The sequence below is a fragment of the Stegastes partitus genome, unplaced genomic scaffold (assembly GCF_000690725.1).
Source record: "Stegastes partitus isolate 25-593 unplaced genomic scaffold, Stegastes_partitus-1.0.2 Scaffold1073, whole genome shotgun sequence".
NCBI classification, from domain to species: domain Eukaryota; kingdom Metazoa; phylum Chordata; class Actinopteri; family Pomacentridae; genus Stegastes; species Stegastes partitus.
In genome coordinates, this window is record NW_007578804.1 from 240,384 (window position 1) to 254,498 (window position 14,115).

At 41.4% G+C, this 14,115-nt stretch overlaps 1 protein-coding gene across 2 annotated transcripts; it reads left to right on the top strand.

Moving 5' to 3' along the window:
- The first annotated feature begins 861 nt into the window (after nucleotides 1–861).
- tpx2 (TPX2 microtubule nucleation factor) lies at nucleotides 862–13,376 on the top strand. 2 transcript variants are annotated; one of them, XM_008295735.1, is made up of 17 exons: nucleotides 862–941; nucleotides 1,363–1,493; nucleotides 2,146–2,268; nucleotides 2,633–2,747; nucleotides 4,817–4,879; nucleotides 5,091–5,183; nucleotides 6,578–6,687; nucleotides 6,805–6,953; nucleotides 8,177–8,348; nucleotides 8,445–8,583; nucleotides 9,324–9,546; nucleotides 9,692–9,787; nucleotides 9,879–10,052; nucleotides 10,140–10,286; nucleotides 10,373–10,484; nucleotides 11,748–11,932; nucleotides 13,152–13,376. In XM_008295735.1, exons 2-17 carry the CDS (start codon nucleotides 1,394–1,396, stop codon nucleotides 13,260–13,262), a joined length of 2,112 nt encoding a protein of 703 aa, XP_008293957.1. In that variant the 5' UTR covers nucleotides 862–941; nucleotides 1,363–1,393; the 3' UTR covers nucleotides 13,263–13,376. The 2 variants fall into 2 exon arrangements, with proteins under 2 accessions (XP_008293957.1, XP_008293958.1); XM_008295736.1 differs by having other exon boundaries at nucleotides 11,766–11,932.
- Nucleotides 13,377–14,115: the final 739 nt, after the last annotated feature.

Sequence of the window (14,115 nt, forward strand, 5' to 3'; positions counted from 1 at the left end):
CACCCACTTGAGTCAATAGGCTGTTATGATGGAGAGCTACGAAGAATTTTTTGAAAAGCATGACTGGTACTGCAAATGATGCATAGCAGGGATGCTGGTAGAAATGTATATTAATATATCTATTTTACCAATAAGTGCAATATTTCTAGCTTAAAGCTGCACATCAGAGCTGTCAAACTTCAAATATTTAAACATGATATTGTGTTAAAACTATCCCATTGTGCAGGACATCACTTTAATTTTTGGCCAAGTCAAAGTGAAACTACTGATTCAGTATTCTCAGTAATAAATATCAACAGACTAACCCGGCCATGGTCTACCAGCTGTGCAAATGCTCTTGACAGCAATCAGGACCAAACAACGCCATATTTTATGTGATTTCTGCATCACCAGCTGAATACACGTCTGGTTCCCATTTCAACACGATACACTCACTGTGTGATATTTTAATTACATGCCTTCATTCAGTGATATTCATAACGTACAGCTCAACAGGTTTGCAGATAAAACATATTCCCTCAGATGAGAATCTATATGACTCAATGATTTAGTTAAAAGGACACTTTTCTTCCACTTGATTTAAATCTGAAACTCTGAACATAACCTGCACCAGACCTCCAAAGCAACAGTTACCATGGAGATCTAACAGATTAAAAGAGGACAACCTTCCTGACACTGAAAACTTTGACTTTAAGCTCAACATACCTCACTAACTAACTTGTTAGTACAGCCCTCACACAGCCACATTTTTATTTTGTAATTTGTGATGATCACGTGGTAAGGCCAGCGGAAGCAGAATTGTATGAGCCAATGAGCGGCGAGCTGGCGAACATAAAGTTCAGCCATTGGCTGGTTCAAAACGTCAGCGACTTAAACGCTAACGTTCGCTTTGCGCGGCGTCTGCAGTTTGATTCGCATCGCTGTGGACACAGACAGCTTCGGTAAGCTTGGCTTAGCGATGTTTATTTTCTAGTATAGCAGTAGTTGTTTCTTTGTTTATGTTTACTACATGAGATAGCCACCAGAAGTTAGCGGTATTTAATGTGTGTTATTTGAAAAGGCGGTAGTTAGACTGGTATAATGGTTCCTGACGATATTACATGTAACGTTAGCTCCACTGTTGTTCTGGCTCGACGACGTTACATTTACATAAAACTCATATAAATAACATGTAATACACAAACGCCTTTACTACAGAAATGTGCTTTGTCCTAACGGCTAAATATTGGTCTGTTTTGACGCTTTTCCGGTTGCTCTGTTAACGTAGCGACGGAGTGTTAGCTTAGTACAAAGGAACAAACTTGGTAGCTGAACTGAACACGACTTTATTTCATTTACCATGTTTAATGTTTTCTTATTAAGGTGAGTTGTCGAACAAAGACGTCCTGTAAACATGGAGGAAGGCGACATCAAGCGCTACGAGTTTGATGCTCCGTGCCACGTCGTTGACCTGAAGGAGTTCGCGAGTACAGAAAACGACGACGAGTGGTTCGGTGAGTCTTCCTTCAGCACGTAAACACATCTGTTATGTGGTTGACCTTCAGTTGCACGACCGGTAGAAAACTTTTTTTTTTGTTTCGCCTGCTGCTTGACTGTCTCTGAAGACCAGCCCCTGAGGAATCTGGGCTGCATTGTTGTTTTTCCTCCAACCACACGAATGTTTTTGAGGCGTGGGATGTTGGTGCAGTCCCCAAAACTGACCTTACACTACCAGACTGGGCTCACTAAAAGCAGCTTCTGTAGGTTCTTCAACCTTTTTTCCCCCATCAAAAATTGCAAGTGATTGTATTTGCATTTGAGGGAATGTTAAAAAAAAAGGGCGTTGCATGTACCCAGAAACTTCAATCCTTTTCGCTTAACTCTGCTTTTTGATTGTTTTATTTTTTTAGTATGAAGGACTTTGTTGTTTGTAGCCTAAATAAATGTTCATTACAAATCAACAGCAGTCTGTAAAGCCTCACGCATCTTAAGGATTAGTAGGTTAATCTTTTCTTGACGCTGGTATTACAAATGACTAATAATTTTTTTATTGATTTCAACACTTTTCTCAAATGTGATCTAAACGGGTTTGGAAAACATGACATCACCTTTTGCCTGCTGGAAGTAATTTTGGTCAATTTTGACGTCTCTCTCTCTCATAAACAGAACACCACAGTGGGGCAACAGATGGTCATCTGATCACTCCTTGTAGACCAGACCAGCCATTTGTAAAAGGTGATGAGCCTGGGGCTGCTGTAATTCGTCAGGCCGAGACAGATGCACACTCCGGTTAGACTTTGATTTCTTCTTCCTTTTTCAAGTTTTGGATTATGGTCAATTCTTGCTCTCCGTGTCTGCAAGTGTCCACATTGACTGTCTCTGTGATGCTCCACATTTCCTCCAGAAATTCGGACACACCTCAGAAATATTCACCGACACGTTGCTACATCCCAGTCAAATTACCCCGAGTGTTTTCCTGTATTTGATATAAGGAGCAATGTGAATGTCAATGCGAACCTATTGCAGTATCAACACAGCCACATGTGTGGGTGTGGAAAGCATGAATTGACCATTGCAGGTGCAACATAAGTATTTGGTTTATTTCCTTGTGACTGGGATAACATGAAACCCTCTGGAATGATCAATGATTTAGGTCCGACCACATCTCCACCTGCGAACATTGTTACATCCTGGGGTGCTGAAACCCATGCTCAAAATGATGGCCGGCCAGCGAGGACTGCTAATCAACCCCCTGCCCAGCCACGCAGGTACAGACCTTCATAATAGCTCCTCTTATAGAGTGTTTAAATAATCTCTTCATTGTTTGATTGCTCTGTGCATTAGTGGATATGTTTGTAATGAAGCTGCACATGCTTAGACTTAAATTATTATTTGCTTGTTTCAGGAGGTACTGTGTTGTCTGTGGCCCAGTTGTAGGTTTCTGCTTTATCAGAACACTAAGCAGGTCTCCAGACTGCAACCAAAATTGTCATATATGAGCATTTTTTTATATTGTACGAGTTAACATTTCACATGGTGGCATTAGTGTGAGTGCATATTGATCTTTAGGCTGTTTTGCTGCCCTTCTAGCCAGCATGGCTACTGCAGGAGACATTGTGGTTGAATGTAGTTCTTGTATTGGCCAAAGCACTTCAGCTGAGTCCACAGATTGTTCAGTCAGCCTTCACCTTGTTCCCTGTGTTGTTTGTTGGGATACAGACGTAAAAGACCCAAAGCAGCAAATGCTTCTTAACCCTGTTGCAATGTTCTCATTTATATGATTATCTGGGAAAAATGCAAACAGTGACTTTTTAATAAAAGTCCTCATAAATTGGCAGACTTCAGTCCAATTTGTGTAGGGCTCTCCTGTCCAGCTGGACTATTAGTGTGTTGTTGCTGCATAATGCTCCACTGTGTCTTCAACTTGTGCCTTACGTTGTCTATACACCTCTAGGATGGCATTTTGAGAAAAACAGGTGTGTGGTGTTATTACATCTTACTTGTCAAGCAACCAGGCCATGTTTTTAAAACCGTCTTAATTACTGTGTTAATTGTTTTGATATCTTTTGTCACGTGAGGATATTGTATCAGGTAGAACCTTTCTCATATGGTGTAACACTGACAAAGGCACCTAAAGTAGATTTTTGCTTTGGATTGCTATGAATCTGGTTTTGCACTCATCATTAATAGCTTTGTGGTTGCTGATTATGTCGCCTCGTGTAGCTGCAACCGTTGCAGGACGTTGCTGACAAAGTACCTGTTTTTGGTCAACGTCTTCCTTTCTGCATTTCTGTTTAACTGATGTTGCATGTCTTCTTTTTTATTTAAACCAAATGCTAGTTTTCGGTGTTTCTCTTCTGTTCTTTGCTTTATTTGTGCAGCTCTTGGGCTTTACTGTGCACATACGGAGCCTGTATGCCAACACATTTCTGGTTCTTTAAATAGAGTTTAAAAAAAAAAAAACTATAGTCAAGAACCCAAGTTGAATTTAATTCCATTAGATAGACCTTAGTCATGAAAAATGAGAAAATGCACCTTTTCTTTTTATATGAAAGAGCAAAAACAGCTGGAATATGGAGTGTTTGAGTTCAATTGCCTCATGTCACTTTGCACTTCCTACGATGTGATTGTTGTGCAGTGTTGATGCTGAAAGGAAACATAATGCAGCTCTAGTACTTTTTCTGCTTCACTAGCTCAGTAAGTCTCTTCCTGCCTGATATATGAAACTACCGTTTTAGCTGTTACCGTGTTCCAAAGATGAGACTGATTATTATTTGTTTTATACGCTTTTTTTAAGAAATAGGTGTAGGAGGCTGGTGATGAGTGATGGGAAATAGACACAGAGGCTGGTGGAGGAGGGGAGATATTGTTTGAGGCAGTGAAGAAAGAAAAAGTTCTACGTTCACTCACAATGGCTAATGCAGTGCTCGGGCTGCAAAACTAACTGAATGGTAATCATGATTTAACGTGCCACAATTAAATGAACGTGACTGACCGCGGTATTGACATTTTTTAATGCTCTGCTCATAGAAAACAGCCCAATTAGGCAAAAGTAGTTGGTTTTCAACTTGAGGAAATCTGATATTAGAAGGCCTTATTTTGCTCTTCTCGAAGCAATCTTTGCTTATACACCTTTCGGAGTTGCTGCAGTTACTGAGTGGATCAACTACAGGTTCCTATGTGCACAGCTGACTAGTTAGTCTACTGTGTTTATGGAATATCTGAAACTTGTATTGTCTTCTCGATTAGCTCCATAAAAGATCTTAACTTCATCAGCTCAAATTGTAATGAATTTAAGTGAAATTTGATTCTAATTTACTTTTTTTTTCATTTTTAGGGTTTCAAAACGCAAAGAGATGACCAGCGGTCCAGCTGCACCACCGTTAAAGAAACACAAAGGGTTTGTGTCATGACTGTGCTTTTGTGATCTCCTAAAATGTTGTGCAGCCTTTAGTAGCTGTAGGTCATCTGGTCCGTCTTCAGAGGTCCAGTGCCAACAGAAACTGGTTCTAGTTTACACTTCTACAGGAAACTCGTGCATTAACAAAAGAAACATGTCAAATCCACCATTTGTGTTGGCTTTTGCTTTAACTGTGGCTGTTTTGATGCAGGAGTCCTGTTGCCCGAAAATCCAGGAGTGTGCGACTGAACTCGAGGACTGCACATGAGGCTCATCCAGCCACGACGAGCTCCACCACCACAGAGTGAGTCTGTTAGCACCAGTGATACCAGTACTGAGAAATGAGAAGGTGACTGTCAGGGCTCCATTCAAGACACATTATTGTTTTTAAATCGTCCCCTGGGAGGCATTAGCAGTATTTTCTGAGGTGAGAACCGAAAACAACCCTACATTCATTTTGGAACACATAACAGATCAGGATCTTGGTCTGAAGGCCCCTTTAGACTCTTCAACAGCTGGCAGGTTTCGGTTATACAACATTAAAGCATTAAGAGCCTCACCTGACAGACACATTGGGCATCAGGACCAGAACTCCGTGTCGGGCATGATGACTAATGTTTTTTTCCTGTGTAGTGTATCATCACATCTGGTTTACATCTTGATTCCTTGCCTTGACTCCTCTCCTTGCATCTTGGGCCCTTCCCACCAGAGATGTGGGCAGAGGAGGCAAAGAAAATACTTTTTAGGGAGGATTTGAGGCACCTGGCATTCAACAAAATGAGGGATTCTTGCTTTTAAAGCAAAGTCAATTATGTTTGGCTGCATCGTTTGTCCGTCGTTTAGTTACAGCCTACTAAACAGTGTTTATGACAACTTAAAGTAAATACTGTTTATTAGAAATAAAGAGGGATGTATTGTGATTTAGTAATTATGTGTATACTCATTTGTTTGTCCTGCTGCCAGTGGTTTGTATATTTCAGCTGTGTCTCGTGCCTTTTTCATATGTTTATACATTTGGGGAGGTTTCTTCGGGTCACAGCAGCAGTCACACTGAAAGGCTCATCTAGTGGCAGCTGATTTGGGGCTTTGAACCCAAGATGGCGATGCCAAACATCGTCTCTTTGAAATATGCTGCAGGCAGTCTTTGGATCAACAGACCTGATTTTACTCTCATTGACATTTTCCAAGTCCAACACTATGAACGTCTTCCTGAAGAGAGGGAAATGTGTGCTGCTTCTAGCGTAGCTGTTGGGGTCTTGTATGAACCTGCTGATTTCCAGCATGGTTATTAGCAACGTCGCCTCACAGCTAGAAGATCCCTGGTTCATTGTATGCATGTTACTTTTAACTTTCCTCTTGTAACGTCACTGTGAGTCTCATTAGGTGGTAAAACTAACATTGTTGAGACATGTTGCATCAACAGAGTGTCTCCATCTGTTGGCAGCCTTGCTTTGCCTGTAGAAACTAACAATAGAACATCAGCACTTGCTAATCAGTGGTCTTTTTTTAGTGTGGGACAACACTGTCAAATTTTCCTGGATTGACTTCCAGAACCTCATAACATTAAGTGAATGTAGCACCAAGAATGACTTTGAAGCCTTGTTTCTACCTTAAATGGGAAACTGATGGAGAAGCAGAAAAAAAAAGCTGTATTTTTGCTTAGGATTAATGTTCACATTAATAAATGTGTCCAAACAGGCCAAGCACCTCTGAGGAACAGGAGCTGGAGCGCATCAGGAACTTGCAGAAAGAAGTGGCTCTCCATCGCAAAAGGAACGAGGCGAGCTACAAGGCTGCTCTGGCTGGCAGTGAGTAAATATTCCTGAACTTGTTTGGCTTCATCCATACGTATGTGTTCACAGGATGTGAAAGTTGTTTTGAGTTAACTTTACCTCCTAAAAAGAAGCTTTTATCACCACTTTCAGATGTGCAACCAAAGAAGATGGTCCTACCCACAACTGTGCCTAAAGACTTCCATTTCAGCACCGACACACGTGCTAAGGAGTCCGCTTCATCCAGTACATCCCACAAGGTGGTGGACTTTGTCCATCAACTCCGTAAACCCTCCTCTCCAGTAAGTAGCTCTCATATGCTTGTAACTGCTTGTAGCACCATAACCAAGTTACTCTTGAGTTCCCACAAAGGATCAGCACTGACATATAAACCCTGCCTGTGCTAATGCAGCGCTGTCAAATCGGTAACCACAAGTCACACAAAGTAAATGAATGACTGACGATAGAACAACATGCATTTTCTAATATTCTAACAAATGTGGTGAAACAAGAAACCATTTCCAAAGTCACTCACGTCCATTTAATTCAGCAAAGGTAGTAAAATAACAGGAGTCCACTCCGGGTTTTACGAATCAGTCCTCTTAAACACAATTCAAAGCTCCACTTCAGGTTTTATTGGAGATCCAACAAAAGGTCAAAACAGGGACGTTTCATGAGGTGCTGCTCACTCACCCCACAATGAAAATAAGAACTCTGCCATTCTTTGAACCAAGACAAAAAGACAAACGGTTAAACAAAAGGTACACTGGCCTTAACTTACATAAAACACAGCGGGTTATGTACAATTCAAGTACACCAGAGCTGCAACAGCTAATAGATTAAACAGCTGAATATCAACTGCTTAATTAATCACTAACAAATTTTGTGTTTTTTTTTTTTCCTCCAATATCACAGTTAAATTAATACCTCTGGGAATGTGGACAAAACATTTATATTCATTTGTCATCTTGGGCTTTAGGAAACGCTGACAATTTTTCACCATTTTGAAATTTTACAGACCAAACAACTCATCGATTAATTGAGAAAATAATAAACAGATTAACTGACAGTGAAGCTGCAGCCCTAATGTGTAATCCACCAAAATGCTAAATCAGTGAATTCACATGGTTTGTTTTTTGTTCTAGTCAACAATGCTTGCTTTCCTACATCAAAAACATTATTTCACAATGATATATTTCAAACGGCTTAGCTTCTGCACACATTCATTTGTAAAAGTACGTAGACAGACGCTCTGTCGTTTCAAATGTCCCCTTGGTCACTGTGTAAAACCACAGCACAGTGATTAACAGTGAGTCGGGAGGAAATCAATGAAACAGCCACGTGTAAATACTGACTGCAGCTCATTTCATTTCACTTATTTATTTATTTGGTCAGGGATCATGCATTTTTACATAGAAAACATCTGATGTATTGCATATAGAGTGTATAGCATTAAGCTAATTTTCAACTCCCATCCCTAGTTGGGCTTTTCTCATTATTAATACTTTCTTTTCTTGTTTTAAAGGCAAAAGCTCGGCGAGGTGCCACAGTGCCGAAGCCCTTCAACCTGTCGACAGGCAACAAGAGAAAGACGGGGGAGTCGGATGTGTACGTGCCCATGGCTCAGCAGGTGGAGCAGTTCCAGAAGCGAACCCCGACCCGCTACCATTTGCGCAGTCGCAGAAGTCAAGAGAGAGGTACGTCCACGTCGCGTTTAAACACTTCCTCTTGAGAGAAAGGTAATGATATTGTTTCTACACAGTGGGGTTTTACTTGTGTCTTGTTTTTGTCAGGGCCACCCCGAGAAAAAGCGAACCACCTGAAGCTCACTCAGCCTCACTCGCCACACCTGGCGACCCAACAGAGGAGCCGCCCGCCGACCGTCAAGAGCAGCGCCGACCTGGAGGCTGAGGAGGTGGAAAAACTTCAGAAGTAAGGCCCTTTACTTTGGTTTTTTATAACTTTCTAAATCTAACTTTTTTTTGCAGCTTTCATAGAGAGACAGCATGTTCCTGTCACAGTTATATTGTTGAATGTGTGCATTTGGTCTACCTGGTGCTCACATGGCCAATATACAGAAAAGGAGCATGTGAGGGTTTCATTTTTATACTTTGCATCAGTGGGCTGATATAGCAGCTGCTTACAATGGAAGTTGGGCATAAATCAGTGATTATCAAAAACATTATGATCCAAGATGTTGAGATGTAGACGCTGGATTGGTCAGTGGTTGTTCATTTGTCTATCTGCCAGAAATGTGCTGTCCTTTGTGTCGGAGCATTAAAAGACCAGTGTGTCCATTGAATTGAGCATTTAAACTAGGACACTATGAGGCAGACTCCTCACCTACTAGCAACATGTTTGCATTCATAAATATGTTTTCTTTAGCGTGCAATTGTTGCCCATAATTGTAAATTGATGTTTTCCTTCGTTTAGACTGAGCCTATTGTATACACAGAGGGAATATGGATACTACAGTAGCCCAAAATGGACAAACAAAATGCTGCCTCTAGTGAGGGCCTTTGGTATTTATTCTGAAGTGGCAGCAGGCAAGAACGGAGGAGTATTTAGTTGCTTGTGATCTGCCACCTATCCACTAGAAGTCCCTAAATCCTACTCACTGGTCTGAAGTATTGCATTTTTGGGGGTCATTAACTGCAGTGTTTCATTGACAGGTTTAAACTCAAGGCCCTGGAGCTGAACAAGAAGATCTTGGAGAGCGCAGACGACCTAAAAAAGCCGGTAGTAAAGGAACCAACAGTACCCGAGTGCTTTGAGCTGGAGATTGAAAAAAGGCTCCAGGGGAGACAGGCCACCAAGAAGCCTCAGGAGGAGGAAGAGCAGCCCCACAACTTCAGAGCCAAGCCTCTGCCTAAAAAGGTCCTGGAGGGAGTCGTGGTGAGTTGAAACCCGCTGAGCTCAGCGTCACGTATGAGAAGTTTGATCCGAAACTGGCTTTGTTTTTATTGTAGTTTTGAGAGGATGTGAAACAGGCATTTCTGTATGAGAACGTAGTGAAAAGAGGATGTGCTCCTGTCAACAGGGATTGCCAGAAAAGAAGGTAGCATATCCGACTGTGCCAGAGTCTCCAGCGTTTGCCCTCAAGAAGAGGGTGCGTTTGGACCCCAAGGTTCCAGAAGTAAGGGCATATTCTGTATTAAATTAACACAGATGTATCATCAGTCCAACTGGAATGCAATGATGATTAATTGATTAATTCATTTGCTTAGGTCAAACAGATCTCACCCATCAAGCCCCCGCCGGTGCCTCACTTTGGCCTCCCCTTCCAGCCCCGGCTACCAGAGCACCATCATGTGGAGGTCTGTCCTTTCTCCTTTGAGCAGAGGGAACAAGAGAGAAGGGCCCTGAAAGAGAAGAAGCTGGAGGAGAAACGAAATGAAGAGGTGGAGTCTCACTTCCACAACCTGTGATCTCAGACCTCCGATTTAAAACATTAAATCACTTTTTTTCTGTTGCCTGAACATCTCCAGGTACCACAGTTCAAGGCCCAGCCACTGCCACACTTTGACACCGTGGTTCTTCCTGAGAAGAAGAAGCTGGAGCCCACGAAGCCCGAGCCCTTCAGACTGCTCATAGACGAACGAGGAGCTGTAAAGAACAGTCGCTGGGAACACATGGTATGCCCCGGTCTGCCAAGTTGTTTTTATTGTGAGTAATGGCAGGCTTGACGTCGCAGTTCACACATGGCCTCGGTGTCTCGCAGGTAAAAGAAGAGCAGAAACATCAAGAGGAAGCGACAATCTTCAAAGCCAGGCCCAACACAGTCACTCGAAAAGAGCCTTTCCGGCCCAAAAAGGAGGACCGGGGCGTAGTGGGTAAGACGAGATGAGCCTTTATTCATCCTACAGTGGGGAGATTAGCAGTGCTACACTAGCATAATGCAAACATGTAGGGAACATTAGTAGAAAATACAAATCAACCAAAAATATACTGAAGTGCTGATTTATGTGTTTGTGAGAATTCGATACAGTGCTTTAAAAAAATGTATGAGACAACCACTGAGTGTCAGGTTTATGCCACAGCTGCCCTAAATTAACAGCATTGGTAATTACCAAACTCATCTCTTATGTTTCTGTAATGGTTCATACACCAGTATGGAGAAAGTCATTAATTGAAATTATATATTTAATGCGACAATCTAATTATTGTTGTTATCTATGAATTTTCAGATTTACCGTTTTACTAAAAAAAAAAAGAAACTAATAAAACACACTAATAATTCTTAATTAAGATGTCAAATTATAGTTGTTTACTCGCATTCCTGAACAGAAAGAATAATTTTAGTGGTTGAATGTGATGTTGAATTAATTTCTGGCTCAGATTTGGGTATAAAAAGGTGAATTCAGGTTGAAGTTCCTCGTTCCTGTTCAAAACAGTAAAATGTGGAGAGCTGAGTGCGAAATAAATATCTTGATAATTGAATAATGGTCTTGAATTTTTGCCCAAAAAAATCTAAGAGTTGCTGGTTTGACCTGAATGTTTGTTTGATGAAAACATTTGAAGATGCTGCCGTGTGCTGTGAGAACTTACAATAGACATTTTTTTACTATTAGCTGGTATTTTATAAATGTATAAAGAGAGATTAATTGATAATGCAAACCATAGTTAGTTGCAGCTCTGGTATTCAGTACTGCCTGATACTATACATAGAGATACACAATGATATCGGCATCATAATCCGTACCGGCCACTAAAGGCGTTAAAATGTCAACATCAGCCCAAAATGAACACAGATGGTTATCGCTCAGGTTAGAAGTTTGCAGTTTTGTTTAAAAATGTTACATAAAACTATATATGACTTTTTTTAACCTGCAAGCTAAAGTATAAATGTATAATAAGTCCACTGCAGGAGAGACCAGATGTTACACTAAAAATATGTTCCTATATTTGCAAAATGTGTTCGATAATACAAACATAACATCTCAGCAAAAAGCCAGTATCGTACGTCCCCACTGTTCAGATGTCCTAAAGAGTGCTTCAGCTGTTTATTTGCTCTGAGGCTGAAGCACTCCTCAGTGTAACTCACTGTGTTCCTGTTCTTGTCTTCGCCATCACCTCTTTGCGGGACGCTCTCGAAGGCATTAATTCTTCCACAGTTGTAGAGGCCTTTGAGCTGGCGACGGAGCGACGGGCCCGCGAGTGGCAGGAGTACGAGCAGCTGGCCAGCGAGAAGGAGGCTGTCCGGGCGCGCATGGAGGCCGAGCAGCGGCGAGAGGAGGAGCAGAAGGAGAAGGAGGAGATCAACAGGATGCGCAAAGAACAGGTCACTGAAAAACAAGCTGTGACTTATGTGGTGTTAATATGCAGTCTGGTTCTGCAGTGTTGAATGGCTGCTGATCCCATCTAGGATGAACAGCTCCGTCTTTTAGGATTTAGGGTTCCTACCTAAGTGGCAGGTGCTCTGATGAGTGCTAAGATTATAAATACATTTCTGATTCGTTTCCAGACAATTTTCTAAGTCCCCTGCTCTGTTGCTATCTACACTTGCTAGAGAACCATTCACGCATACTGACTCGAAAGCTGTGAGAGCGATATTACCATGATAGATTGTGAATCTGTGAGCTGCTGAGCTACAGCGACACTGGAGGGGAACCGTGTGTTCACATACACAACATACTGAACGTCTCTGAAGATCTGGCAGTGTGTTTTGTGGAGCACAAAATTTAGACGCTCAGTTCTGACTGCGTTTCTTGACTACACAACAGCAACAGAGCAGCTGTGTTCCTGTTTTAATGCCACAGTGATGGTAGACTCGGTTCTGGTCCTGTGTCAGACCCAGCATTGTTTGATGTAACTGGTTTGCAAAAGGCTGCAACATGGCTGCAAAGTTTGTCGCTCAGCTCAGCTTTGTGCAGATATCCTGACACGATGCCAGCAGACGGGCAGATAACTCTGGTTTTGGTCCTGCAGACGTTGAACACTCTGCTCTGACAGATGCAGGACTACACTGCAGTTTCAACAATGTGTGCATTTACAACAATAAAAAATGACCGAACACTGTTCTTCAGAGAGAAACACAACCGTCCAGCTGGAGCAGAGAATGTAGGAGATGTGCTCAGAGCTACAGCTTCAACACAGACTACTTGAAATGTGTGAACCTAAAGGCGTTTTAGCACTTTGTTTCGATAGAGGACATGTCGTCACAGTTCAGGCGTGACAACTGTGGCTCAGGTGGTAGAGTGGTTGTCCTCCAATTGCAAGGTTGGTGGTTCAGTCCCAAGTGTCCTTGGGCAAGACACTGAACCCAACTGTCATCATTGGTGTATGAATGCGTGTGTGAATGAGTAAAGCGGTTTGGATAGAAGTGCTATATCAGTGCAGACCATTTGCATTACGCTGACCAAAGTAAACACAAACTAGACAGAGCAACACGCATCCAACCAGACGTCTCCCATCATTTTGTTGTCTCATCAATGCGGTAAACTTAAATTCTGATTGTGGGGTAATCAGCACCGTCTGACAGATGTTTGTCTCCTCTGCAGGTTCACAAGGCTCAGCCGATCCGACACTACAAACCCGTAGCAGTGAAGAAGAGCGAAATCCCTCTCACAGTCCCAGAGTCTCCAAACTTCTCCGACCGCTTCCGCTTGTAATCAGCTGTTGTTACTGTTCTAAGAGAATCTGTGCGTTTTACTTCTGCAAATGTCTTTTAGCATATTATTAATGTTTTTATTCTAACCGAAATAAAGATTTTGTTAAATCGACAATGAGTCTGGACGTTTAATTTAGACATGTCTATGTACTGTTATAGCAGTAAACAGCTATTTGCTAAGTAAAGATCAACCTGTGGGATTGAGACATAACGTCTATATGGATGTACTTTGATTCAGGTGATGGTGAGCAGCTCTGACTTTAAGTTTTATCAAAGAGGAAATCTTCAAAGTAGAGAAGACGTCTGCCTCCTGAACCCAAACTTGTGTGCTGTTATTGTCTCCTTCCCGAGCAGTTAATGGGAAGCTGTGAGAAGTTTTTTTTTGCAAGAATTCAAAATTATATTGTCGCGTAAAAGTTAGAATTGAGTGGAAAAACAAAGCAAATAATACTCAACACTCAAGTAATTATATTTCATGTTATAAATGTTATTTTAAAAATCTTTATTTCACTCAGTTTTCTTTATTTTTTTAATCACGCCATGTATTATTCGTGTCAATAAAGCATAGTTTGTAGCTGTAAAAATTGTAATTATGAATTCAGATCATGCTTTAAATGCAAAGGAAATCAGTGCTGGAGAAGTTTTAAATTCCAAATAAAAATTTAGATATTCAAATATTTTTACATATTCAAATCTGGAGGGACTGATTTGCTTCCTTGGAGGTGCGATAGTAGGGCACAGCGTGAGGAAAATCATGTGTTTTCTGAACCTTCAAAGCATGCAAACGTATTCTAGTTTTGTTTTAGCTTTGTAATTCTGACTAAATAGTTGTGATATAAGTAGTAGTGAGATGA